Raw genomic sequence first — 27990 nt, forward strand, 5'->3', positions numbered from 1 at the left:
GATAAACTTCGTTTTAGTAACAAACCTCTTGGGCTGCAGAGAAAGCGGTAACAACAGACATAGAAAGTCTTTTCGATGCATAACTATAAATATTGAAAGAAAAAAGGATGATAAAAAATATTAGAAATAGTAAAATTAAGTGGCCACGGTACGTTACAGCACGTTGCAAGCAAAGCTTCAAAACAATTCATAAGGCAACTTTACATAGTTTTTGAGCTCTTTTATTTTTGACAAGCTATATTTGAAGTACAGAAGACAAGGTAACCGTGGATTGTCTAATAGGTCTTATCGAAATCTCTGGTCATCCCTAGAGAAACCTGTTGCGGATATCTGCCCATGGCACTAACTGTCTCATGATCTTTTGCAAGAGCCGTTGCAGAAGAGGATTAGGGACTTTTTTTTTTTTTTTTCTTGAATACAATTAAATGGAAAGGGACTTGTGGTATTGAAAGTAACCTGAATTAAAATGTTGTTTCTTTTCCTTCCTTGTTACTATGTATTAAGAGGACTTTCTCTTTTTTTTTTTTTGTTAACTGTGTATTAAGAGGACGCCTTACGGCACGAAAACTATATCACTATAGAAAACACAACCCCTTAATCATCGGGTTTACAAGGACTTCCTCATTGCCGTCCGGCGCATGATAGTGAAGGAAATCTTTCTGGTGTTTATGTATACATATAAAAAAAGGAGTAAAAGAATAGAAAAAGAAAAAAAAAATAAGAATAATCATCTCATGTTGGCTCATGGTCATGCAAATCCCTCGTTTTATGTGTCTGGTAAAGTTTTATTGAGAGTCCTCTTTGCTATTCTTCTTTTTTTAAGTGAATCAAACTGATTTCAATCTTTTTTTTTTTTTCTTGATCGTTAAAAGCAGTCTTATAAGCACTTTTTTCGGCTTATAAGCCTTTTTTAGTTTGTAGTTTTAAAGATCTACACTAAATTGTTCTTACAAAAATGTCAATTTATTGTTTTTTTATGTGAGCTGTTTGAGTTGTAATGAGCTATAAATTTCCCTGCGCATGAAAGTAATCGTGGTCGCGTGGTCTAGTTGGTTACGACATCTGCTTCACACGCAGAAGGTCCCCAGTTCGAGCCTGGGCGTGATCATTTCTCTTTTTTTAGCCCCTAGTGGACTTTCAGTCAATAGCTAGCTTGTTATATACAAGTGTTGTTTTCAAATTTGTAATAAGTTTTGGTTCGGAAAAGAATTATTTCGCGCATTAGGAAGTGGAGAACTCCTCCTCATAACGGGCAAGTGGGCAAGCTGATAAGCGAATAGCCATGCTTATGTTTCATAAAGAACACATGGACTGGAAACAAAGCCTTCGAGAAAGTGTTGCACATGTCGCTTCGCGTCCGGTTTCAACGCACAGAACATTCCTGTTTCCAGATAGGGTATCAGAAATAGTTCCATTGTTGGGCAACTTGGGACTTCCGACTCAAGCACTTTTCCTGGCTGTCGCCGCGCGTATTTGCCATGCATATGATTTTTTAGATGGAGTTAGTATTAAGTTGCAAAGAGGAATAGGGATCTACTAAAAATGCAATTGCAGCAAATATGTGATGTCGATTGACGAGTGATACATCAACAAAAAGGAGGCGGTCTTTACCCGAACTTGAGGGTTATGTTCATTTTGTGTCATAATACTGCATATACTAAAAAGTGGAGTTGGCAGCTCCCTACCATATGAATAATGTCACTGTTCTTATATAAACAGCAACTTCTGCAAAAGAGATTTTTTTCGAAGCAACATTATGGAGACCTTGGAGATTCATTCAAAGGATTTTCTCGTCAAGTGGGTCCATGCCGTTGATGATTCATCTATTGTTTGGCAATTAAAGCCATTGAAGAAGTCAATCAACTTCTCAATTTACAAGCGATCTCCAATCGGGGATTCCCTGGATGAGAGCCACGTGAATAGTCATGACATCGAAGATTTAGGAGGACAGGATCAAGGCTCAACTTCAATTCCCAATTCTGGCGAGCATCTGGCAGATGCTTCCCGCTTGAGATCAGAATCGGTTGCTTCAGTAAATCAAATTACACAGCTGAACTCGCTTAGAAATAAATCTAGGTCATCCACATTTTCAAATAGCTTAAGCGGCTCGAATTTGGTTTTAGTCAAGGACTATTTCAAGCTTGTCCCTGGTGAACTCGTCCGAGGACACTTTAATGTGGAGAAAGAAGGTATGTACGCCTTTATTTTTGACAATTCTTTCTCCAAAGCCGTGAGCAAGAAAGTTCTTTTTAGCTCTAAACTTGTTACCAATGTTGAGAACTCAATTGCTTCGGATTCAAATACATGCCTGAAGGGGCGCCAATTGACAGATACCGTCGGTGACGTTACAAATGCGCCAAATGGCCAAAGTCTTGACGATGGAGAGCTTATGATGAGCACCTTACTCAAGAGAAGAAGAAAGAAGCTTCAAGGGTTCACCAAAAGGACTTTTGTGTTGAACTTCAAATATAGTACGTTATCTTACTTCAAGGTCAATGATAACAAATTGAGGGGCCAAATGCCAATTATTCACTCTATTGTTAGTGCTAACTCGAGGACGAGAGAAATCTTCATCGATTCCGGAATGGAAGTATGGGATTTGAAGGCTCTCAATGGGGACGATTTTGAGGCGTGGGTTAATGCCTTCGATAAAGTCAAAAGGGGTACAAGCTCTATGGAGCTGGCAGAGGGAAAAGATGCGGTTCAGTATCCAACCTCTGTAGGGTTACCTCGCCTTGAAGAGATTAACGAACAGTTAACAAGTTTGTTGAAGGCCAGCCCTGATTTAGATAGAGATCAACTTGAGTTTCGCTTGCAAGAGATATCGACCAGTGTTCTGTACTTAGTCTCAGCCGAGAAACAAGGAGACTCTGAATTGACCCCTGTTCATTCTAACACCGAATTCTTTGATGCAGAGGAGACCTTAGACAAATCATCTCGAGGAGTGGTCCTTATGGATGGAGTTGACCGAAAGCCGCAATCTGAAGACGACTATGAGGAAGAACATGAAGAGTCTGATCTGTCGTCTGATTCAGATTCTGAAGATCTTCCTGCTCCTACTGCCTCCATTGCCGAGACAAAATCGGTCCAAGGGAAGGATGTGAATATGGACGACTGTCTTTATCCATTGCCCTTGGAACCAGTTACCAGGGATTGTGATATTCCGATATGTGACCATGAACCCCCCAATCTTCTTTCCTTTGTTAGAAAAAATGTTGGCAAAGACTTATCGTCAATTTCCATGCCAGTCGACATGAATGAACCCGTTACTATTTTGCAAAAGTATGCTGAGCAATTTGAGTATTCGGAGATGATTGACAACGCTCTCGATGGAACTTATCCCGAAGACTCGGGAGAACTTATCCTTAGGATCGCCGCCTTCGCTGTGAGTAACCTTTCCTCGTTCAGAAAGAAAGTCAGGAGCACGCGTAAGCCATTCAACCCTCTCTTGGGGGAGACATTCGAGTTGGTCAGAGAAGATAAGGGATTCCGTCTTATAAGTGAAAAGGTGTCGCATAAGCCGCCTGTGTTTGCCGTTTTTGCGGAATCTAGCCATTGGACGCTTAGCTTCTCAGCGTCTCCATCTCAAAAGTTCTGGGGAAAGACTTACGAGATAAGTACCAAAGGAACTGTGAAGCTCACTGTGAAGTCCACTGGAGAGGTATTTACATGGTCGCAACCAACAAGTCTCCTCAAGAACATAATCGCTGGTGAAAAGTATACTGAACCATCTCTGTCTATCGTTGTCAAATCTAGCTCTGGTCAGAAGGCTGTTGTGGAATTTTCCAAGGGCGGAATGTTCAGTGGTAGGTCTGAAGACCTTACAATTAAAGCGTTCAATTCCGCCAAAAAACAGTTGCCTTACACTGTCGCCGGTAAGTGGACGGAGTCCATGATCCTAAAGACCAACAATACTGAGAAAGTTATTTGGACGGCTGGAAAACTTCTCCCTCAATGTGAAAAGAAGTTCGGCTTCACTGAATTCGCTGGATCATTGAACAAGATCACTACTGTGGAGCACGAGGCTTTGCCTCCCTGCGACTCAAGGCTAAGGCCGGATATGAGAGCGTACGAAGGTGGTGACGTCCCAAAGGCAGAACTGTTGAAAGTTAAGTTGGAAGAGAATCAACGTACTCGCCGTGCTGAAATGGAACTGGCTGGCAAGACTCATAAGCCTGTCTTCTTTAAGCAGGTAGGCGATACTTCTCTGCCGGATTCTGGGGAATGGATATATGATAACGGTTCCAACAGCTATTGGAACAGGAGAAAGAAACAAGATTGGTCTGGTCTCCAGCAGCTTTGGTAGTAATGCTCAAGGACAAAACAAATATTTTTGATAGTATAAAAAGAAAGTTAAAAAGAAAAAAAATGAGAAAGAAGAAAAGATGGGGAAATTAAACCTTCTCTAGAAACCATCAGAGGCTAGGTTATGCGTGTATAAGTCATTAAATTGTCGTACTAGAGCTTCAAATTCAAACGTTCCTCTGAACTTGTTCGTGATGAATGGTCGAGGTAGGGTTCTTCGCTTTCAAAAAAATGTGGCTGTGGTCTTCTTTGAAATAAAAGAAATTGGACCTGTTTTCGTAGGCTGTTGACGAGTGATCGCTGAAGGTTCAATTCATCTTTCATCACAAAATTTTCGTTCACTAGAGAGCTTATCATAGCCTCTCTATCGGGGATGGCGTTCTTTTCTCTCTCCATGAAAGGAATAAATTTCTCTTCTACTTCAAGTCTGTGTTTTTCGAAGTCGCATCGTAGCTTCAACCAAGCCTCTCTCGTGTCTTCCGGCTGACTAGAGTCATAGAAGCCACCGATCTCCTCGATAGGTTCGCAGTATCCAAGGTTTGTCACCCTACCCAGCACAATAGAGTCAAGCACCTTATTCATCAGGTTTCGCAAATATGTATTTTCTGAACCAAGACGGTCGAGCGAAGTTTCAAGCAGTTTAAAATGCGGCAATAATTGGAATAGGGCGCAATTACCTTTTGAAGTATGATTCTCAAGTGAAGGCTCGTTATGCCCCACCCAATCACATCCAATGGCACGAGCGGGGCAGACGAGTACGCCAGTCTTCTTGCAGTTCGCTTTGTGTTTCTCTAACCCTTTTTTTGGTATCAAGTCGTTGTCACATAGGTCACATGTAGTATAATTAGCATCACAAATGGTGTTAAGATGGTGTTCTTCTGTCACCTTATCTATCGGAAAAGAGCAGTAACGGCAGGGGAATCTTTCATGGACACAGGTATCTTCACTGGTGTCCAGAACGTATCTTCTTTCCACTATCTTACCACACCTTGTGTTTGCGTCTCTGTCCAATACGTCCGTCGCTTTCAATTCTGTATCAGGAGATTCGTAAGGTACTTTACCATTACACACAACACCAGTATAGCCACAATCATGGGTCACATGAGACTCTAATTCCCACCTTCTTCCCGTCCACTCACACCCGCGTTCATCATTTAAGCAGTAAACGGTCAATTCATCTACCATATTTGCGATCAAAAGCGGAGTGGGAAAGATGTCATGAATGTTATGTCGGCTAAGTGGCGTCCTGTCAAGAGGACAGAATCCTTCTTCTTTGCTTGGTGATTTCGACATTTTCAAACATTCTTCAATGCAATCTTGACAAAAAGTATGCCCACAAATTGTTGTCATTGGGTTCACGAATGGCTGTTTGCACACGGGACATTGAAGGTGGTCCGTGCAATCCACATAGCGAGCACTTCTTATATCTGGTTTTGCAGATTCACCTGTAAGATCAAATGCATGCTGGGGCGCCAGTAAGCTGGTCATGATAAGATGGATAACCTGGTGCACTTGAACATAATTCACTGATCAGAGTTAAGAGTATTAGAATGCAGTCTCTTCACTACCCAGCGGGGAAGCTGAGAAATTCCGTCATTAGCATCCTCATTTACCGGACAGATTCGAAAGAAAAAAAAAAAAAAAAAAAAAAAAAAAACGAAGATGGAGAGAGAGAGAGAAAGGAAGAGAAAACTCATATGAAAAAGGTATTGCATGTCGCGGTGTTTGGCAAGATTTCAAATGATGCATCGATAAATAGGCCGGTTGGTAAGATCTGGGGGTACTATTATATGAAAGCTTGAAGCGCGGCGCGCGACAGGAAAAATTAACCACACAAGCTACACAGACAAGAGACTGATGCCCAAAAGAGGATACGAAGACAGGGACTATGGTCCTACCTCTCCGTCTAACACTCTTGAGGCCGACTCCAATGAGCAGACTACTAGTGTGGACGATACCGTTATGCGCCCCATCGTGCGAATGATAGTCACCAGAGAGTCCCGCAACCTCAAGACAAGAAAGGAACATGTCAGCATGGCACTTAAAGAGCATGGGAAAGGTGCTAGTTTGCGAACGAAAGAGCCCCTCATTGACGCTGAGCTAAGAGATATTTTTGGGTTGTCTGTTCTCTTCGAGAAGTCTTCTCTCGAAATAAACTCTAATCTAGATCATCGGTCGCGATTCTTGTTACAGAAACTCCTTCATTCAGATTCAGATGGATATCCGCCCTCAATTGTGAGGAATCGGTTATCGAACTTGTATTTTTTGCCGCAAAGTAAGAAGTCCGAGGGTACCTTAGATTCATTGGCTTATGTTCATGGCGGCTTGACTATGATGGTAATTTGCACAATTATTGTTAGTGAAGGCAACATCCAGGAGCTGACACTTCTCCAGACCCTTGCAGAATTTGGAGTCCCGAGTAACTTGGGCTTGAGCGTACCTAATTGTAATATTAATGTACAGGGCATACTTCATGATTTGGTAAGGAAGGACTATCTACGTCAAGAAAACGTCGAAGGGAGCGATAAAAGCAGCATAAATATTCATTACGGCTTGGGCAATAAAACAGTCCAATGCTTTTCACCAGTTATGTTGCAAGAAATCATAAAAAGTATTTTCGGTATGGGAGATGAATGGTCGCAAAAAATTGAAATCAGCTTGAAGCGGTGCTTCCTGGAATTTGCAACTTAATGAGTGATTTTTTCTAAACTTATGAAAAGCTAGAAAATGTCTTATTCTTTCTTTATCGATGTATGTCATAAGTACATGTCTCTGATATTTGCTAGCGGAACGAGGGGCTGCCCGTTAGGAGTTACCATTTCCGTGCAATCCGAAATATTGGCATGCGAATTCCTCAGAATCCCAATGCGAGACCGGACATGTGTGAAGGAAGCTACATGTGATTTCCTGGGGAGTTAAACGAGCGACGTTCGACGCGACAAAAATCATGTGCTATAAAGGTGTCCTCTTCTGACCTTCCCCCTCTACCATCGTTCGTTATATAGGGCTACTCAACTCTTTTGCTGGTCTTGATAGACAAATACAAAAAGAAAACTTTTAACCCTTAGGCCTCGTGTTAATTTCTCACTGAAATGGCTTTAGATACCTTGGATTTTGCTGTCATAGCTGGTTTAGCTTTGGCTGTGGCGTTCTACTTCGGCAGAGAGTTTATTTTCGGTGCTGATCAAGCTACCTCCGCTGGCTTTGTCGCTGGAGGTGATGACAACGATCGTGACTTGAAGGCCACGTTGAAAAAGAACAACAAGAATGCAGTGGTTTTCTTTGGCTCTCAAACGGGTACCGCTGAAGACTACGCCACTAAGTTGGCAAAAGAATTACATTCGAAGTTCGGATTGTCCGTCTTAATTGCTGATATGGCGGACTATGATTATGATAACTTCCAAGACATGAACTCGGACTATCTATTCTTCTTTCTTGTTGCAACCTATGGTGAGGGTGAGCCAACAGATAATGCTGTTGAATTCTTCAATTGGTTAGAAGGTGATGCTGACCAAATCACGAATGTGAAGTATACCGTTTTTGGATTAGGTAACTCAACATACGAGTTTTACAACGCCATGGGGGCCAAGTTGAATGACCGCTTCGAAGCATTGGGTGCTGAACGTATCGCCCCATATGGGCAAGGCGACGATGGAATTGGTACCATGGATGAGGATTTCTTATCCTGGAAAGAAGAATGCTTCGACTCATTGAAGAATAATTTGGATTTAGAGGAACGTGAGGTCGAATATGAGCCCTCTTTCAAATTAATCGAACAGGACTCCCAGGTAGCCTCCGCCGATGGCGTTTCTAATGGAGAGCCTAACAAGGCCTACGTTGATATGTCTAAAGATTTAAGCAAGGGTCCTTTTGACCATACACATCCATACTTGGCGCCTGTCAGCACAACACGTGAGCTTTTTGTTTCCAATGATCGCTCTTGTGTTCATGCTGAATTCGACATATCAGATTCTAACCTAAGATACAGCACTGGTGATCATTTGGCTATTTGGCCCTCAAATTCTAACAACAATGTGAGCCGGTTCCTCGAGTGCTTCGGATATTCCGCAAGGAAGGATGAGGTATTTTCACTCCAAGCGTTGGATACAACGGTACTGATACCATTTCCCGTACCCATAACCTACGAGGCTGCTGTGAGGCATCATATGGAGATTTCAGGGCCAATCTCCAGACAAGCGTTGGCTTCTATTGCCCCCTTCGCACCTGACGAAGAAACTAAGAAGGAGGCTTTAAGATTGGGTGGTGATAAGGTGTTATTTGCAAAGGAGATTCACGATTGCAACTTAAACTTATCAGATGCCTTGTTGAAAATTTCTAAGGGTACAAAATGGGATTCTGTTCCATTTGTCTTCCTAGTAGAACTTATGCCCAGTTTGCAGCCCCGTTATTATTCGATTTCATCATCATCCTTGTCTGAAAAGACTTCCATACACGTAACCGCTGTTGTTGAGGTTGAAAAGTTCGATGACCATATCGTAAGCGGTGTGGCGACGAATTTACTCAAGGATATTGAGGTCCATCAAAATGCTACGAAGTTCGCGCACAATATTAACTATGACTTAAAGGGCCCTAAAAACAAGTTTAGTGGTTTCAAGTTACCAGTTCACGTCAGAAGGTCCACATTCAAGTTGCCATCCAACCCTGGAACGCCTGTCATTTTAGTTGGACCAGGAACTGGTGTCGCGCCTATGCGTGGTTTTGTGAGAGAACGTACAAGGCTTCTTAAGCAGGATCTGAATGTGACTATTGGCAAAACTCTTTTGTTTTATGGTTGCAGGAATCTGAAGGAGGATTTCCTTTACAAGGAAGAATGGCCTGAATACGCCAAGGAATTGGGAGATCTGTTTGAAATGGATGTTGCCTTTTCAAGAGAAACAGACCAGAAAGTTTATGTCCAGGACAAGATTTTGGCTAGAGCTGAAACTGTCGACGAGCTTTTGAAGAATGGAGCCTATGTCTATGTTTGTGGTGATGCTTCAAAAATGGCAAGAGACGTACAGTCAACTTTTGTCAAAATCATATCGACTCAGAGGGGCCTTCCAGAGGAGAAGGCTGCAGAATTGGTCAGATCGTTAAAGGTTCAAAATCGCTACCAAGAAGATGTGTGGTGAACTCACCGCATTGCTTAAAATCTTCCCTATATTGCATTTCCTAAGCTATAGATATATCTAATCAATGATTCATTAACCGCAATTTCTCCAGCCTGGATTTTTTGCGTTGGCAAATGCCTCCAATTTATCCTGTGTATCTTGCCAGTACGATAAGCGGGAACGTTCTTTGGGATCTAAATCAAAAATGTGTGACAGGAAGGCTACCCTGTTCAGTTCCGTTGGGACATGGGGTATACTAAATTTTACGAAAACGCCGACGTCTCGCAAAGACATACCTCTCAAAATGGTGTCCGAAACATCATCATCTCGCTTAATGGCGTTAAAATTGTGAATAGGATATCTATTTTGCATTTGCTGCAATTTCTTAAAAATGCTCTGATCGCATTTCAAGTAGCCCATTAGCAACGCACGAAGGCAAACACCTTGCGAATCCAAGTATTGTTCTAATTGTGAGGGAAGTGGCCTCAAAAGGTCTGCAACCCCCTGTTGCATATTGGATTCATTGACGAGGTCTAGCGGACAGAAATGCCTCCGTTCATTTCGCGCTTGTGCCAAGGAGCAGTTCCTGCAATAGGTTGAATCTACGCTCGTTAACCATTTCGGTTTTAGTTCCAATACCACATCCAACCCTGTGGCACCATCATCTGGTAGAGTGAGATGGATCCATGTGTGTTTCGAAAGCTTTGTGTGATTTTGGCTGTCCTGTACTAGATTTTCGACCACAAGAGCATTAGAGTCTCTAAGCACGTCGAATCTATGCCGTAGTGCCAGAACATACCTGTCATCTAGGTTTACAAGTTGACAGTCAATCAAGAATGACCCTACCTCCTCCTCTTCGAATGAGAGCATGAAGTCGTAAACATGCGCACTACTCATCTGATCCACCAGACACTTCGTTCTTCTCAAGCGAAGTAGCTTCCCTTGGTAAGTAGAAACATGCCCAGCATACTGCAACAATATGTTGGCTCCTCCTTGAGCGAAAAAAAGCCAATCATTTGGTGAGGTACAAGTTGATATTTCCATTCTCTGCAAACAGGGACGATCAAAAACGGTCACTAATGAGAAGGACTCCTGGACCAGTAAATGTTAAAATGTCTTTGCCCGGGGTGGCCAAAGTCGCCTTTCCGAAGTTCTTGAAGTATTTTGTCCAATGAATCTGTTTGATACTCTCAAGTATTCCGACAGCCGTTTTTGGTTTTGGGTTCTCTGTCCTCCTGTACCGGAAAGCGGTGTACCCAATCACCGCGTTGGTTGGGACAGATACGTCCTCGCATTCACTTAACTCCACATGATATAGTGGGCCGAGTGCGTTTAAGACAATTTGACTCTTTCCTTTCACGAGAAACATCGATGACAGTTCGTCATAGACTGGGCTCAGTCCTGACCAGGCTGTGAAACATGTCGCTTTGGGAAACCTCCATACATCACCTGATCTAGATCTTAACATATGAAAATTAGCAGAGAGCCCAGTCGAAGATATTATAAATGATGATGGAGTATGCGATACCGTTTCTAGGTAATTGAGAACGTTTGACAGATAGGCCTTCGTAGCAAAACTCTCGACATCACCATTTAACACACTCACAGTGACATCTTTAGTACATAAAACTGACATTCTAGGAAGATCTACTTTCACAGACTTCCTGGGAGAACCTAGAATAGTAAACAAAGGCTCTGAGATAAACGGACCTGATCCTGTAACCTCGGGCTTCGACATAACATGACTAAATCGGCGTGATATGAAGTTCATGATCACCATTTTCTCTATTTCTTTTTTTTTTTTTTGGTTGTACGCTATTATTTTTGTTTGTTCTTGTCTAAAATGTAGTTTTAATGCGAAAGTTAAATACATAGCGGAATTCTTTGAAGTGCACCTGGAATATCTTTAAGAATCGAGACTGAGATAGGCCAAGACATGGTGCTCTACAGAGCGTTTCGTGAACTCGAGAGCGTTGATCAAGATAAATCTGATAGTTACACTTTGCCTGTCTTCCTCTCTACCATGCAAGAGAATGAGAATTTGTGGACAGTAGTTTCACCTCTCTTGAATTTTCCAGACCTTTAGAAGTGCCGCCTCGTTGCATATCTATTGACAGTCTTTGTAATGAGATAGGAACCGCTCCTTCTTTTTTTTTTTTTTTTTTTTTTTTTTTTTTTTTTTTTTTAACTAAAGTTAGAAGAGAGTTGAATGAAAGGTCGGGACATTGTGGGTCAGAAAACAAAATTCTGAAGAAAACATTCAGCAATTCTTCTAAGAAACCCAAGGAAGATAACACAGGAAGATAACCCAAGGAACGTGACCAAGGATTGAGAATCAAAGGAAGAGAATCGAAAGATGACAAATGATTGAAAAGTGGGGCAAGGATTGCTATGGGATAAATGAAGAGGAGGGACACAACCATGTTGGCATCTTTCCCACGTTGAATCACTCGTACATCCTACTGCTCGACGCCTGTTGAGTCAATGCATGAAATGGATACAACGAAAATATTTCGTCTATACACCGAAGAAGGTGAAAAAAAAAAAAAAAAAAAAAAAAAAAAAAAAAAAAAAAAAGAAGTATATAGTGGATCGAAAGGCTAGTCGATTGTTACTAAGGAATAGTACCAGTCAGTAAAGCTTCACAAAAAGCCAGGACAGTTTTATCACTTTCCCGAATCGCGCTTAATGCTTTCAGATCAACAAAAGAACTATCCAACTGATTGCCGATCTCCATAGCTGAGACAAAGTAGGACCAGAATTCAGAGCCAACTTGTAAATCGGATACCATTTGTTCTGCAGTAATGCTATTCGAGCTCGCCAAATTAATGTTGAACGCCGGGTTGGTGTTCTGCATCACATTATTGAGCAAATGTTGCAACGAACGCTGACTACATTCCTCATTGCTCACGCCCAGAAGTGAAAGGCTTGAACAGCCCTCGAGATAGATTTCACAAACAACGCCAAGTAATGTGTTGCTGGCATCACTAAAGAAGGGAAGTTGGTCGACGAGCGAGTACCAATCATCTTTACTTTCAAACAGAAGTTTCAAGCCTTGCAGCCTTGTTATCAAGTCCACAAGGGAGGTTCTCACAAAGTCTCCCAATATCTGTCGAACAAATTGATGATGACTTCTAAAGCTCAACAAACTTCGCGAGATTGGACCCTGATAATTTATCGGATTGATTTTTAATCTGCGAAAGGAAAAAACCCGAGAGATCAAAGCAATTTGAGCTTTTGTGTTAGAAGAAAGTTGAGATGTGGATTGAGAGCCACTCTTAAACACACTGGGAACACTTTGATAGTTTTTATCCAATGAAAAGAAATCAAAGAATTGAAGCCTAACAAGAACTATCGTAAGAATAATATCCTCGAGAGTATCGTTCTTTAAGTCCGGATGCTTGGAAAGTAGGCCCTTTAGGATTCCCAATATTATTTTGGCAATTGAAAGATGCGGCTGAGATAAGTCAAGCAAGTAAAGAGCTCTGAGCATGGATGTTGAGATCAAATCACTCATTTTTATGAGTTCAATTTCAGGTTTCGAGCCTTCATTGAAGCCTGTACAGTCCTTGAAGAAGGAAGCTATTGAAAATTTGTTCTCACTGCTTGCTATCTTGAAACGTGTAAGGTCAGTCGACAACGGAATGCTTCTTCTGCTGTTGAGAAAGTGCGGCTCTTCCGAAAACCAATATTTTACGGGAACACGCTTCACCTGGTAATACCGTGCTAAGAGTTGGGTAACCAAATTCAATTGGGCATCAAAAGCGTTGTCAGCGAAGTTAGACAGTACAAGCTTCTTGTATCCCTCGCTCTGGCCTCCTTCGAGCGGCGGCCGTATATGCAATTCGTTGAGAGTAATAGCTTCAAGTATCCGGGTGGGTAAAAGGCCAATAGATAAGTAGAAATAGATTTCCGATGGAAGACGCTGGGACACGACTTCATGAACCTCATTGGGTACACATATCTTATCCCTCTCACCAATAGTATTTCCATTATCTGAAACATCGTTTAAATCCTCCTGAAAAACATTGAGACTTGCGAAGCTTTGTAGCTGCGCCATATCAGAGATGTATAGACCCACATCTCCATTCTGATCCATCACTGGCATGTATTTGACTGCTGCGTTACCTTTTAAATAAGTTTGCAAGAGAGCTTCGTCATTGAAAGCAGAAACGTAATTGTAAAGATTGGTATCGTTGTTAAAGGACTTGTACTGATACATGAGATCCAAAGCATATTTGAATTGTGTCATCTGCTGGAATGGAGAAACTGGGTTATGCTTGGGCATTGGGGGAAGCGTCGAAAAGGTTGAAGGTTGTACAGAGCAGCCCGACACAATACTGACGTCGCAAAGCTGTCTTTCGGTCAAGTTCAAATCCGTAAGGACTTTTTGTTTATCAACAAACCTAAAGTCTTTTGAAAGAAATTCCATTCCCAAGATAAATTTATCGATTTGGGTGAGAAGTAGATCGGTTGAGCCATAGATACAATCAATGACCTCACTGTGATATAAGTACGATAATTGATGAGAAGGATCATTTGGTGCAACCAAAAAATCAATACCATACTCGATGAAGTATTTTATAAGGTCGTTTGTCATGGGACGAGGAGAGATCAGATCATTGTGAAGACGAAATGACTCATTCAAGTGTGTCGAAGTGTTCACTGAGGAGCTTGATAATTTTGCATAAAGACGAGACCAGGTCAGCTCGCGGTGCTTTTCAGCATCTGTTAATTCGTGAGTTGATGAGCTTTGGCTTTTATGTATCAGTAAACCAGGAAAAACAAACAATGGTCTTATGTTATATTCCTTAAAGACTGCTAGGTCCGATTCAATATAAGCCTTAAGTGAGACTGGCACACCACCAATACCTAACAAGAGTTGTTCCTTCTTATATGTATAAATCCGACCCAAGTAGTGCTCAACATCAATTCCAAGTGTCGAATTCTGGAGAATTTCAACAGAGCTAACGTTTACTAGCTTCCGTTCGAATAAGAAAGATTCTAACGAGGTAATTGGCATGTTACGTGGAGGTTAATATGTACCTGTTATTATCACGCTAGTTCACGAGGATAACCACATTATGCAGGCCATAGAAACATCAGTATGCAGGACTACGAAACGAGACTGAAGTTAAGCAAGAACAGGAAATCGCTTTATTGCACTCTCTGCCCATAATGAGATAAGACAAACCAAAGTTTTAAATAAGAAGGTTTAATGAAAAAAAGTAAACAACGAAGGACATAAATATATATATATATAAGCAAAACAAAAAGAAAAAATAGCAAAACAAGATAAACAGCCACGAATAAGAACGAAAACACATGCACTATGAAAGGCGCCTCTTGTAGAAATGCTATCACTGCCAAGCAACAATCGTGGTACGCCAATCTCGCACGGACAAAGTAATGAACCAAACTGAACCTCTTGGAAGGATTTTGAATGGTTAGATAGCATAGGATAACGCTTACAAGCAATGAAACCAGCAAACTTCGTTAAAAAGACAGCGCACCGAGTTTTAAACTTCAGAACCTCCTTCCTTACAACAATTCAGAGATAATTGATCTTTCCCTGTAGGTCCAAAAATTAATGTCTACCTAAAAAACTGAAGTTTACCTGCCATTTGATTTCAAATGGCCATGCAATTAAATGTAGTGGCTACGACGGGCCAGGTTTAAAAATCAGATAATTAAAATTCCGCTCTTGAGGGTAGTTTGCCTGCAATATATATAAATGTAGGTATCAGATACAGCTGACTAGTTATCCCGCACAGGACGCACATGAATACAAGAGAGGATCGCGATGTTACGGCAACGCTGTTTGATCGATATTAAACATGTAGAGCTTTCTGGGAAGTCTTACTTAGTGCCTGTACCCACGAGTCGAACTAAGTGTGGCCGATGAAACTAAGAAACTTCGAAATAGCTAACATCGCAGAACGAATGGGAAAAAAACATTTAGCTTGTTGACTTAAAAATATAGAGGTGTCACAATAGAATCGTTGTGTTATAAACCATAGTGAAAAAAATGATTTAGTCTACTGGCAAGCAGTATTTGTTTAGTTAATAAATATTCCTCTTGAATTGATCATGTACCACAGCCATAGAGAAATCCCGATCTGCTGCCTGAGAACGAACTAGGCTAGCAATTACATTATATCGGATCTTCTATATCGAAAACTGGGTACGGTTATTTTAGTGGGTCTCTTGTGGCATACTTCATAATTGAAGCTACATAAAGATCTTGACGAGATCATTTTTATGAGATTTTCCATACGAGAAGCTTCAGCTAAACTACAAGACTTTATCTATTATTTTTCGTCGGTGTATTCCACTCGTGTCATCGATTCTCGGTAATTTGGGTGGACTGGTTCTCTTTTTCGATATTAGTCATCATTTTTCGTAGTAAGTCGTCCCACTTCGTTTTGCGTGTTTAATAAGAAAACTCACAAACAAGCTACAACCTCCAGATGCGTCAGACACGGATTTATGGTGTTTCACACGTGGAGCTTTCAGGTACCGAGCTAAGCTTGAAGTGACAAAGGCAATATCTGGTCGAATGAGCGAACATTCTAATCATCAGTCGGTAGTTCGATTCATCGTAATTCGGTTCACTTTTATCAAATTCTAAGTCAAGAGAAGTTAGGGACTTTACGCTCGCCCTACAGGCCTTGGAAGTCTCGTAATCACCCTGTTTAGGTTTTGTAGTTATATAACTTGGCTACAAGAGTCTTGTTCAAGATAACGCTGATAGGGAGGAGACTGTCTTTCGTTTTCTTTTTACCTTTCGAGGCAGATTGGTTTGTACAAGCTAGATCTTGACATAGAGTTGTTTCCTGCTAACATATTATCTTATGGCTCGCTGGCTGTTCAATCTATAGCATTTTCTGTAGAACGGGTAGTACTTGGCACAGACAACCCAAATTGCACTTCCTTATCCATAGCGAGGTTTGATCCGTTTGTTTCTATTCTCTAGATCTCCGATGTGTTTCCGGCGCGCTATTTTCGAGGATGGCTGCTGTACCATTGCTGTGTTTTGTATTTTTGGTTGGGGGTTCAGCTGGGTTAGTATGATGCTGTTGGGAAAATTTATTTGTGTGAAAACGTGTTTGCTTGATATGCATTTTCTGAGTTTTCATTTCATCCTTTTCAAATGGGGTTACCTACGTAGAAGAGACTTGAGTGCGAAGTAGTTGTTCTCACCGTTGGTTATACTGCTCTCTTAAATCGGTGATATCAAATAGTGCAGACCAACCGAGGTTTTTTAAGTTCACTCTTCGGGGAGTCATTTTTTACTCGATTTTGATACCCACTTTGGTGCGATGCAGGTGAAATACTACATATCTTCTCGTAGGCATGCGTTTAGGACGATGTTTATCGTTTTCTGTTGTACATATACATATAAATCTGGACTTAGGAAAATCCAGCTGAATTGAGTAGCCGATCCCATTGGCCCTTCTTGTGGAGCATTGCAAGTACAAGCACGGCTGGAAGCTGCCAGACGGAGCACCAGAATAGCTTTCTTGCGGCTATGTTTGCAGCTTCAATTGCCTGAGTGGAAATGGGCTTTACTCCAGAGTGATTTATATTTTGTTGTCTCCAAAATCTATAAGCCAAAATTGTAAGCCACCCATTCGCAAGAGACGAATCCAAGCAAAATAACCAATCAGTCACCTCAAAGTAGCTTAAACCGAAGCAAATAGGAAACATTAGTAGTGAGTATCTTAAAGAAACCCTAGCATTCAATCTTGGATTCTCTGCAGCTGTCATAATGTAACCTGCCTGTTTGTACTGAGAAGCAATATTATGCGAGAGAGCGTTGAAATGCGGAAACTGCCATGCGTAGAGCAATGAGGCCAAGCACCATGCCCCTGGATGAGATAAAGAGGAAGAGGCGGCCCAACCCATCAAAGGTGGGATGGCTCCAACAATCGCGCCTACCCACGTATTAAGAATTGATTTTCTCTTTAAAGAAGTGTAGCACCATCCATAGAGGAGTATGTTAGAAAACCCCAAAGCTGCGACGGTGGGATTAACCCCTGATAAAAGTATGAGAGAACCCGCAGTTCCGGTTACCGCAGCGAAAATGAAAGCCTGACGGGGTGTTATGATACCCCTGACTACTGGTCTTGTCGAAGTTCGAAGCATTCGTTTATCGAATTCAGGCTCGCGGCCCATATTGATGGCATTGGCAGAACCGGAACAAAGGGCTGTTCCTAAAGTCAAGAGAGCTAATTCGGACACGCTTGCTGTATTAGGTGAAATTGCATAGGAGCAAATGGAGCTCAAAGTAACGAGAACCGTTAGGTTTGGTTTGGTTAACTTGATATATTGCAGAAGGGTGTCTTTTTTAACTTTAGCATCGCGATGTCTTCTCGATTTCTCAACGGGAGTGACAGAGAACGGAACTTCTCGCTGCTCATTTCTTTGCAGCAGTGCTTCATCGTGTTTCAATAAGTTGGGAGCCTTTAATTTTGCCAGGACTCGACGGTAAGTGGGGCTTACATGTGTCCGGTTTCCTTGACGCTTCTGGAACATTCGTTGAAGAAATTGGTTCGAATAGAGCAAATCAAAGGTCTTCACTGCACCAATATTGGAAAAAAAATATTCCATCTTTGGGAGTCGCCCGATACATGACATACTTGAGCTCCTAGCTATCATTGTGGGGACAGGCTTCTTTTTATTTCTCACTATGGATGAACTAGATTCGCGAGCACACTACCTTCAAATGTCGCTCGCGGATGTACACCAATACAACATTGAAATTTCCAATCTAAGGTCAACCAAATGCCTAAGCTTATATTACTATTTCTCCTTGTCCGACTTGTTCACTAACTTGTTTTCAATCAAATCATGAAAAGCTATAATAGATCTGACTAAAGTGCTCACGTAGACCATCATCATCTGATCGTTCGATTTCACCATAAAGGCGGCTGTTAAAGGATCAGTGGACTCTTCATTTGATCTAGGGATGTGGCCGTCAGAGCCTTCAGAACTTTCATCGACCAATATTTGCGGCAACAAATTGAAAACGTTCTGAAGCTTTCCCAAAATGGAATGATTGATTGGCATTATACCGCTGTGGACTTTTTCAAGGTAGCTTGAAATCTCGCGTAACTTTTGATGTAATCCAAGAAGAGACTTATATGTTTCAGTAGCTTTAATTGTAAGATTTCCGGCTGCTTGATCTCTTATATCACGAAGAAGATGTTCAACACCTATTTCTTCAGCTTCTTCAGCTTCAATGAGAGAAGGCACATGCACAAAGGTCCTTTCTGCTTTCGACCCGTCATGTTTTATGTCGTCCACCGCAAAGTACGCATCTGTGGGGATGCCCACAGATCTAGGCTGTACATCAACGATAACGAGTAATGGGTTAGGCGTGTATCTCTTAAAAACATCATTGATTTTTAAATCTGAGGCACGTAACTTCGGCCCAGAATGGTACCACCCGATAAGCTTTTCCTTAGCATTGATTTTCTTAAACATCTCACCCATTGACTCAATGAAGTTGTGGTCCAAGAACCAAACTGACGAATTTCTCTCATCTTCTTCAAACGGGATTGCGTATGAATTGGTCACTTTTATCGTTCCAAATGAGTTATATCCTAAAAGAACTCCAACTACCCTTTTGTTGGAATCCTTTGCCACACGATCAAAATGATCGGCCACGGACAAAAGAACAAGAGGCGATACAGTCACTGTATGATTCACTGAGTTGGACTCAATGGATGATGACGGCATTATTTGTATTGCCTACAGGTGTTAACGGTAGTAGTATTACCTGGTATTTAGTTTGCCTTCGACATTAATATAGCTTTCGCAGGCACGTGACTCTCAGATAAGATTTATTGTCTCAACATTATTCTTTCCTTTGACGTAGACATTTTGCCTCGTCATTTGATATTCTGGGAGTATTACTGAAGCGATCGTTCCTTCTGTTAGTGTCTAAATTGATCGTGGCAGTTACTCATTTCGTTTCATAATTACTCATTGAATAAATCAACATCAATACATCGCGAATTCATTTATAATGTTTGGCCAAATCGTGGTCGGTCCTCCTGGCTCAGGGAAGTCTACCTATTGCAACGGGATGCTACAATTTTTATCAGCAGTTGGGCGAAAGTGTTGCATTGTGAATCTCGATCCTGCTGCAGAATATCAATCATACTCTCTGTGTGCTTTGGACATTCGTGACCTCGCATCTTCTGAGAAGATCATGAGGGAAAATAATCTTGGTCCAAATGGGGCCCTTCTTTATGCTTTAGAATGTATTGATGGTGCTACATTAGATCGCTTTATTAATACCGTTGCTAATTTGAATAAGGCAGGTAACTATCTTATATTCGATTGCCCTGGCCAGGTAGAGCTCTTCACCCATCAACACTCATTGTTCCGCATCTTCCACAAACTCGTCTCCAAGTTCGACGCAAGGCTATGCGTTGTCTCTTTGGTTGACTCGATCTACTTGACATCTGCATCGCAATACATTTCTATTACGCTATTGTGTCTACGTTCCATGCTACAACTTGGTTTGCCACAAGTGAATGTCATATCTAAGATTGATAAATTAAAAGAATACGGGTCTTTAGCATTACCTCTAGATTTTTATGCTGCAGGTGAAGACCTTCATCTTCTCAACCCCTACATTGCACTAGAACTGAAAAGCCAATTAGGGAGAAACTTTACAAGGCTCACTGAGCTTGTTGGCGAAGTTGTGGAGAATTTTGGTCTCATAAGGTACGACGTCTTGTCAATTGAAGATAAGAGCTCGATGATAAATCTATTGGAGAAGATCGATAAGTCAAATGGTTATGTGTTCGGTACAAATGAAATCGGTGGTGATACCGTTTGGCAAGAGGCGGTTCACAATGGACGTCGCATCGGTGATGAGCCTACTCTCCAGGAGCGCTGGATAGACCAAAAAGAACATTTTGATGGTCTACAGTACAAATAATTCTTTGTGTCATACTTGATTTATGGATAGTAACAGCAGTTTGGGGAGTCACTGGTCATGTTAACTGGTAGTCATGTCCCTCAGTATCTTTAAACCGATCTACAGTGTGGCATTCAGCTAGCTCTTGTCATACCAGCTAGCTCTTGCCATTCGACTTTCATGAAGATGATAATTCTAGTCACAGAGCCTGTTGCATTCATCGATGTTTGGAAATGCATTCTTACAGTCAGTCGTGAATACGGCCTTGTCTGAAGAGTCTGTCGAGGCCCTCGTCATGTTTCACCACTGTCCCTGTCATGACAGTAGAGATGTATACCTTTGATTTAATTCAAATTAGTCTTACAATAGTTTGGGAGACAAAGGATAATTCTCAAAGGGTAAGTAACAGTATATACTAATGTTGAAGCATCAAACACTTCGAGCCGGTCATAGAAAATTTCGACAACCTCTAGAAGCCGATTCTAATTTTTAACAATAATGGACCACAACTTGTCCCGAACATTTTTGAACGCTACTTATATATGAGTTTTAGTACGAGTTTCATGACATTGGTGGAACCCATCCACCCAGTGACGCATAAACATGTTTCAATTAATCAACGATGTAGCAGCCTGAACATCCTCATCGCCCGAATATGATTGTAAAAAAACTCTTAACCTATTCTTATGATCTGAGAGCTTGCGGTTTAATTCAGGTATCATCCGCTTCGATTCGTCGAGAACTTCTCTATGTTTCCTGATCAATACCTCATCTGCATTATTATTGATTAAAGTCTCCATTTCTCTTTCTTGCTCGGCGATGTCATTTTTATAAAGGTTTCCTTCCTTTTCAAGACGTTGAATAGCCTTTGTCAAGACTTGTAGTGTTGAAGGTGCCATTTGTTTTCGTTTAAGAAAGTTTTTGCAAGACGTTTTTTGCGCATACAAACCAGTTTCATACATGAAATACGAACCATCACAGAAAGGACGGAGCACATTAGCCACGATACGAGGATTGAAAAATAAATTCGGTTTCCATTCTGGTGAAAGGGGAAAGAAAGAACCTAAAATAGAAGAAATGGAGGCTTATCTCGATCATACGAGGAGCTCTTCTTCTGTTGGACGAGACCCCAACATATGCGCGATGTAGCTGATCTTCACTTCTTCTTACGGGAACATGCCACAACAGGAAGTTGACGTGGAATACAACCTTGGGTTACTAGCTCACAAATCTGACGCAATTATTCATAGACTAAGAGAGCTTTCTGAATGCCGACTTGCAGTCTCAAATAATCTCACTAGCAATGAGTCATGTCTTTTGTCTCTAGGTCAATCCTTGTGGATTAGGACAAGTACCCTGAATGCCACGCAAATTTTGGAAAAGCTCACCAAGACTCTTGAAGCTAAGCTTCAATACTGTCAGAATGAACTGAAGAGTTACAAAAGCAACTTTTTAAACGAAAGTGAGAGGATTGTCTCCCAGCCTTCTTTCACGTCAAATGAAGCAGGGACCGTGGAGATTCTAGAACACCTCGATGAAGAAGATAACATTCTTGACGTCAGAATTAATGGTGATAAAGTCCCACTAAAAATTAGTACCAAAGATAGCGTGGATTTTAATGAAAGGCTGTCGCCCAATACAAAGTTGACTTCAAGTGTAAACTCGGAAGCGCAGGTGGACCCAAAAAGCTTTCAAAGGGAGTTATATAACAAGGACGATATATTCAACCCCAACACTTCAAATTTAGAGCCTACTAACAATAGTTTGTATGAGTTTGAGTTACTTGCAGGTGAACTAAACGAAACGGACGATCAGGAAGCTTGGATCATGAATGACTCTTCAGATGCTAATGATCAAGATTCCCATCAGGAAGATTGGATGAGTCAAAGTGATGAAGAATATTCTGATAATGTTCTTTTTGGACCTGGGATGTCTCTTGTGCCTTCCCATGGATCTATCGAGAAAAGACTTAGGGAAGAGCTTCAAAGAGTTGAGTATCGTCCAAGAGCATCAAACCCGGGTGAAATTTCTTCCGAAAACACGCAAAAGAATGTACATTTTAGCAAAAAGCTTGATATCAAGACTATCGAAGAAGAAGATCCATCCGGCGCAACGTCCCCAGGAAGACGAGCCCTGAAATTTAGATTAGAGCGTGGGCCTTCCTATCACACTTCTCGACGAGCTGCAGGGATTACCGAAAACCAAAGCGTCATGGGCGATTTGATAGTCGAACGAAACACTACCGATACCAGAGAAGCAAATGAAGCGAAAAAGCAGCATCATGAAGTAGAAGAAGAAGAAGAAGAAGAAGAAAAAGAAGAAGAAGAAGAAGAAGAAGAAGAGGAAGAGGAAGAGGTGGAGAAGGAGGAAAAGGAAGAGGAAGAGGAGGAAAAGGAAGAGAAAGAGGAAGAGGAGATGCAGAATCTAGTACGCAATTATTACAAGAGTATGTACGATACTAGCAACACGCATGATGGGCCTCTCATCGACGATGTTGAAGGGTTAGGATACCTTGATGCTCGCGATGATGATGATTCGAAATCGCTTCCAATTGAAAGCAGCGAAATTTTAAAAGACACAATATTTGAGAGAAACGATGCCAGCGAGAAACCAGTCGAGACCACCAACAGTATTAACCAAGAAATTGAGAACGAGTATGAATTAATGAAGCGCAGGTTGGCATTGAGAAGACGCTCTTCCGAAGAGCTGAAAACCGAAATAGAGCCGAGGGAACGCACAGGGAGTCGGTTTGTTAGATCAATGCGAAAGTCCAGAAACGGTTAAAGACGTTGTGAGTGTCCACATACACACGCATGTACATGTTTTGCGCAACAACGAAACGGGCCACTTATAATTCAATCGATAGGTTTCTTAGATACACCTACATATATATATATATATATATATATATATATTAATTGAAAATGCATAGACTTGCAGGATACCAAGAAATGGGTGATTGTTTACAGTGAATTAACTTTGTTCCGTATGATAGGTTGAGAATCCAGCTCCGAGAAAATTCAACAGTATCCGGTAGTTTATACAGGTTGCATTTATCCGGTCCGATTCCGTGGAACTATCGTTGTGAGATTGCTATGCATTCGCCCCAATAACTGGCAGTCCATTCACAGATGTTAACAATATGCATACATTTTTATTCAGAAAGGAATGGCAGAACCCCTCGCTTCACAGTAGTACATTTGTTGGCTTACCCAAAACTCCAGGTCGCGCTTCTTGTTGTCCACGTCTGCACACAATTATGCCAGACCCCTCGGCTTCGCTAATGGCGATGTATTTAACTGCACATCTTCCTTGCTCTTCTGGTAAAAGGCCTTAAATAGTTAACCTTTCCTTTACTACCACCAAAAGCAACAATAATGTCCGCAATATTAAAGCAACGTGTGAGATATGCGCCTTACTTGAAAAAATTAAGGAAAGCCGAAGAGTGTATCGACCTTTTCAAACACGGCCAATACCTTGGTTGGTCAGGTTTCACTGGTGTTGGAGCTCCGAAAGTCATCCCAGCGGCTCTTGTCGATCACGTCGAAAAGAATAGCTTGCAAGGTAAACTAGCCTTCAATCTTTTTGTTGGTGCTTCTGCTGGGCCTGAAGAGTCGAGATGGGCTGATAATTCTATGATCTTGCGTAGATCCCCTCATCAAGTGGGAAAGCCAATTGCACAGGCTATCAATGATGGACGGACGAAGTTTTTTGACAAGCATTTATCCATGTTCCCCCAGGATTTGACGTATGGGTTTTATACGAAGGAAAAGAGCAACGACCTACTCGATTACACCATTATTGAAGCAACTGCCATTAAAGAAGACGGCTCAATTGTTCCTGGACCTGCTGTGGGGGCATCTCCAGAAATGTTGTCTGTTTCTGACAAGATCATTATAGAAGTCAACACCAAAACTCCGTCCTTCGAAGGCATTCACGATATAGACTTGCCGGTGAACCCTCCCTTCAGAACTCCTTACCCGCATGTAACGGCAGATTACAGAGTTGGAAGAACCTCAATACCTATTGACCCATCCAAAGTTGCTGCCATAGTTGAATCTGAAACACGCGATAAAGTTCCACCTAACACGCCTTCTGATGCTTCTTCACAACAGATTGGTTCGCATCTCATAGAATTCTTTGAACACGAAGTGAAGATGGGAAGACTTCCAAAGAATTTGTTACCATTACAATCTGGTATTGGCAACATTGCCAATGCCGTGGTTGAAGGTTTGGCAGAATCGGAGTTCAAGAATCTTACCGTGTGGACAGAAGTGTTACAGGATTCGTTCTTAGACTTTTTTGCTTCAGGGAGTTTGGACTTCGCAACTGCAACTTCAATTCGCTTAACTGAGGCCGGTTTTGATAGGTTTGACAAGCACTGGGAAGAATTTTCTAGAAAACTCTGCCTAAGGTCCCAGGTGGTATCTAATTCACCCGAAATTATCAGAAGGCTCGGAGTTATTGCTATGAATACTCCCGTCGAAGTGGACATGTATGCGCATGCTAATTCTACAAATGTGATGGGATCTCGGATGCTCAATGGGCTCGGTGGGTCGGCCGACTTTTTAAGAAATGCTAAGCTTTCCATTATGCATACACCATCTGCAAGACCATCGAAGGTTGACCCTACAGGCGTCTCTTGCATAGTTCCATTTGCAACCCATGTCGATCAAACCGAGCATGATCTCGATGTGATCGTGACTGAACAAGGTCTCGCAGATCTCAGAGGTATGTGTCCAAGAGAAAGAGCTGTAGAGATCATCGAAAAGTGCGCTCACCCAGATTACAGAGATCAACTCAGGGATTACTTCGATCGGGCATGCCACTATGCTAAGAGGTCAAAGTGCATGCATGAGCCTCATATGTTGCAAAATGCTTTTAAGATGCACTTAAACTTGCAAAACAATGGTACGATGAAGTTAGATTCATGGGAATAGATGCTCCAAATGGAGATTTAATATAGATTGTTTATGATCCTAAAAGGTTTAAATAAGTGGAATCGCGTACTTTACACATCACGTGATGTAGTGCATTCTAGAAGATTTTGTAAGTGAGACAGTCAAATTCATCGCAAGGAAGAGAAACTCCAACCTCTTTCAAGGATGTTGTTAATCCCAACTTTCCGAAAAGCTTGCCTCCGTACTCTGCGGATACCAAGGTCAAGTTGTAGATACTTCCACCCAAGCCTAGCATCTCGCATAAATTTTGATCCATATAAAGTTCTTGGGGTTGATAAGGGTGCGAGCTCATCCGACATCAAGAAGGCCTACTATCAGCTCGTCAAAAAGTTTCATCCAGATGTGAATAAAGAGAAGGATTCAGAGAAACGTTTTCACAAAATTCAAGAATCATACGAACTTCTTAGTGATAAAGATAAGCGATCTCAGTACGACCAATATGGCGCTGCCGGATTTGATGGAAACGGGAATGCAAATCCATTTGGAGGAAACCCGTTTTCTTCTCACTCGGGTAACCCTTTTGGAGGAGCTCAGGGGAATCCTTTTGGGGGCATGGGATTTGATTTTGAAGATCTTTTCAAACAAGCTTTTACAGGAGGTGGCAACAGTCGCAAGTCAGGCGGGGCTGGACAAAGCCCGTTCGTTACTAGACATGTGGGGGATAATATTGAAGTTCTCAAAACAATCTCCTTTCGGGATGCTGTATTTGGTACGAAGATAGATTTGAATTACAAAGCTGTGGATTCATGTGGCACATGCTCTGGTTCTGGGCTTAAAAAAGGAAAGAAGAAATCTACCTGTCCAAGCTGCCATGGTACTGGTCAGAACACACATGTCATCGGAGGCTTTCATATGGCATCCACATGCTCGACATGTGCTGGCTCTGGTGTTGTCATAAACAAAGCGGACGAATGCTCCAGTTGTCATGGAACAGGTGTGAATGAGGTTCCAAAAGCAAGGTCAGTAGAGTTGCCATGTGGAATATCAGACGGAACACGATTAAGAATTCCGGGTGGGGGTGATGCTCCGTTCACTCCAAAGGACCCATATAATCAGACAGTTCATGGGGACCTTATCGTTCGTGTCCATGTAAAGAAGGATCCTCTTTTCACGAGAGAGGATAGCCGTATTATTATCAACCACGACATCCCAATGACTACTGCTGCATTGGGAGGAGAAATCATCGTTCCTACGATTGATGGAGAAAGGATTAAATTAAAGGTTAGACCAGGAGTACAATCAGGAAGGAAACTTACTGTCCCTCATAAAGGAATTCCAATCAACAGAAACATTGATAACAGAGGCGACATGATCATTTCCCTCAATGTCAAGACGCCTATACCAAAAACCGCTTTACAAACTGCTTTGCTCGAGGCTTTGGCGGACTCCTTCAATGAACAGACAGCTAAAAAGTCGGAGGCACCGAAGGAAGAGAGCGAGGGAATGGGAAATTCTGCTAAGGATGAGGATCATCATCCCACGAAGCTCGAAAGTATCAAGAACATCCTTGGGAAATTCTTTAAGTTTAAAGATGAAAAAAGCTAGATCCAGAGATGTCACGCCTCGACAGATGCAACAAACCTTGACAAAAGAGGACTTGTACATAGCAAGATAACAGTATATTATTATTATTTCTCGTTGTTCAAGATCAGGCACAATTCTTCTGCAAGCGATTGTGTCTTCACCCTAACTAAGTACATCTTGATACTCCCTTCAGAGGTTGCGACGGGTACTTTCACGTTGGAGCCAGTCGTGATGTAGCTAACTTGCGCCACTAATAATGCGTTTAAAATAACCCTCAGACTACCCTCCGCACGAACTAAGACCCTACTTTTCCCGTCTTGTGCTTTGAGAACCTTTAACTCGCCAATGCCGACGTTCTTATAAGGCTGCTCCTTAGTTTCACTGTCGTACAAGAAAACTTTCGTCTTACAAGAAAACAATGTGCTCTCGTTTTCCTCTCCGGTCATTACATTGTCTAGCTTATCTGAAAGCTTTACAACCGGTTTAAAATTTCCTTCAGTCTCGTCTTCTTCAACAATGTCAATCTTATCTTCCCGCAATGGTAAGCCTGCCCCCGATAAATCTGTCTGGCTGAAGCTCATCTTCCCACTCTCCGCTGAATGGCCGACTTTGAAAACAGGGTCATCAATGTTTTTGTTGAAAGTGAAAGATGGTCCAGTCGTCTCTACTCCTCGTCCTTTCTCTTCCACTTTGTCAAGCTTAAAATTTGAGTTCTGGAATAGCTTTGACGCCGAGAGAGACGACAGTGACCCAGGAACCCATCCTAATGTAGCCTTCTTGGTGTTTGGAACCACTTCGTCCTCATCCCCCGCAGTTGTGGCCGAATCTTGGGCAACTTTATAAAACTGTAGATATTTTGACACCAACGGGCGAAGATCGAGGACATCACTATCGATGGCTTTCAAGACAGAAGCTTTGAACTGTTTGTTAAGTGCCAAAATTTTGCTTGAGCTATTCAGCGTCGAACCAGACGTGACAGGGCCCTTGGGAAACAGAAAGCTCCTACCTTTTGGCTGCAAGATTCGTCTTTTTGCTAAAACGTCCGCCAGAGCGTTTACAGGAACCTCGAAACCATCATCATGATCATCAGGCGATTCATCTTTTCGTATCTGTCGTTCTGCGGTACGCTTAACCATTCGTAGACAGACACACA

General features: G+C 41.8%; 9 protein-coding genes and 1 non-coding gene across 10 annotated transcripts; 6 read left to right on the forward strand and 4 right to left on the reverse strand. All coding sequences in view use genetic code 12, as the record gives it.

Annotated features, from left to right (window-relative positions):
* The first annotated feature begins 1034 nt into the window (after positions 1-1034).
* On the forward strand, positions 1035-1108 carry CXQ85_003955. Its single transcript has one exon. It is a non-coding gene; the product is annotated as a tRNA-Val (tRNA).
* A 648-nt stretch (positions 1109-1756) lies between these two features.
* On the forward strand, positions 1757-4306 carry OSH3 (oxysterol-binding protein related protein; the record flags this gene model as incomplete). Its single annotated transcript, XM_025487588.1, has 1 exon — positions 1757-4306. One exon carries the CDS (start codon positions 1757-1759, stop codon positions 4304-4306), a length of 2550 nt encoding a protein of 849 aa, XP_025344604.1.
* Positions 4307-4458: 152 nt separating this feature from the next.
* On the reverse strand, positions 4459-4887 carry CXQ85_003957 (uncharacterized protein; the record flags this gene model as incomplete). Its single annotated transcript, XM_025487589.1, has 1 exon — positions 4459-4887. The coding sequence occupies one exon, from the start codon at positions 4885-4887 to the stop codon at positions 4459-4461; it is 429 nt and encodes a 142-aa protein (XP_025344605.1).
* A 1275-nt stretch (positions 4888-6162) lies between these two features.
* Positions 6163-9437, forward strand: CXQ85_003958 (uncharacterized protein; the record flags this gene model as incomplete). Its single annotated transcript, XM_025487590.1, has 2 exons — positions 6163-6751; positions 7408-9437. 2 exons carry the CDS (start codon positions 6163-6165, stop codon positions 9435-9437), a joined length of 2619 nt encoding a protein of 872 aa, XP_025344606.1.
* A 1885-nt stretch (positions 9438-11322) lies between these two features.
* On the reverse strand, positions 11323-14439 carry CXQ85_003959 (uncharacterized protein; the record flags this gene model as incomplete). The annotated part of the gene is made up of 3 exons (XM_025487591.1): positions 11323-11404; positions 12137-12582; positions 12628-14439. The coding sequence occupies 3 exons, from the start codon at positions 14437-14439 to the stop codon at positions 11323-11325; spliced, it is 2340 nt and encodes a 779-aa protein (XP_025344607.1).
* Positions 14440-18221: 3782 nt separating this feature from the next.
* On the reverse strand, positions 18222-19160 carry RPN8 (proteasome regulatory particle lid subunit; the record flags this gene model as incomplete). Its single annotated transcript, XM_025487592.1, has 1 exon — positions 18222-19160. One exon carries the CDS (start codon positions 19158-19160, stop codon positions 18222-18224), a length of 939 nt encoding a protein of 312 aa, XP_025344608.1.
* A 289-nt stretch (positions 19161-19449) lies between these two features.
* Positions 19450-20373, forward strand: CXQ85_003961 (putative GTPase; the record flags this gene model as incomplete). Its single annotated transcript, XM_025487593.1, has 1 exon — positions 19450-20373. The coding sequence occupies one exon, from the start codon at positions 19450-19452 to the stop codon at positions 20371-20373; it is 924 nt and encodes a 307-aa protein (XP_025344609.1).
* Positions 20374-21528: 1155 nt separating this feature from the next.
* On the forward strand, positions 21529-23136 carry CXQ85_003962 (uncharacterized protein; the record flags this gene model as incomplete). Its single annotated transcript, XM_025487594.1, has 1 exon — positions 21529-23136. One exon carries the CDS (start codon positions 21529-21531, stop codon positions 23134-23136), a length of 1608 nt encoding a protein of 535 aa, XP_025344610.1.
* A 593-nt stretch (positions 23137-23729) lies between these two features.
* Positions 23730-26858, forward strand: CXQ85_003963 (acetyl-CoA hydrolase; the record flags this gene model as incomplete). Its single annotated transcript, XM_025487595.1, has 2 exons — positions 23730-25263; positions 25546-26858. The coding sequence occupies 2 exons, from the start codon at positions 23730-23732 to the stop codon at positions 26856-26858; spliced, it is 2847 nt and encodes a 948-aa protein (XP_025344611.1).
* An 83-nt stretch (positions 26859-26941) lies between these two features.
* On the reverse strand, positions 26942-27973 carry CXQ85_003964 (nucleoporin; the record flags this gene model as incomplete). The annotated part of the gene is made up of 1 exon (XM_025487596.1): positions 26942-27973. The coding sequence occupies one exon, from the start codon at positions 27971-27973 to the stop codon at positions 26942-26944; it is 1032 nt and encodes a 343-aa protein (XP_025344612.1).
* Positions 27974-27990: the final 17 nt, after the last annotated feature.

The sequence above is a fragment of the Candidozyma haemuli genome, assembly GCF_002926055.2.
Source record: "Candidozyma haemuli strain B11899 chromosome Unknown F_2014730914, whole genome shotgun sequence".
Taxonomy (NCBI): Eukaryota; Fungi; Ascomycota; class Pichiomycetes; order Serinales; family Metschnikowiaceae; genus Candidozyma; species Candidozyma haemuli.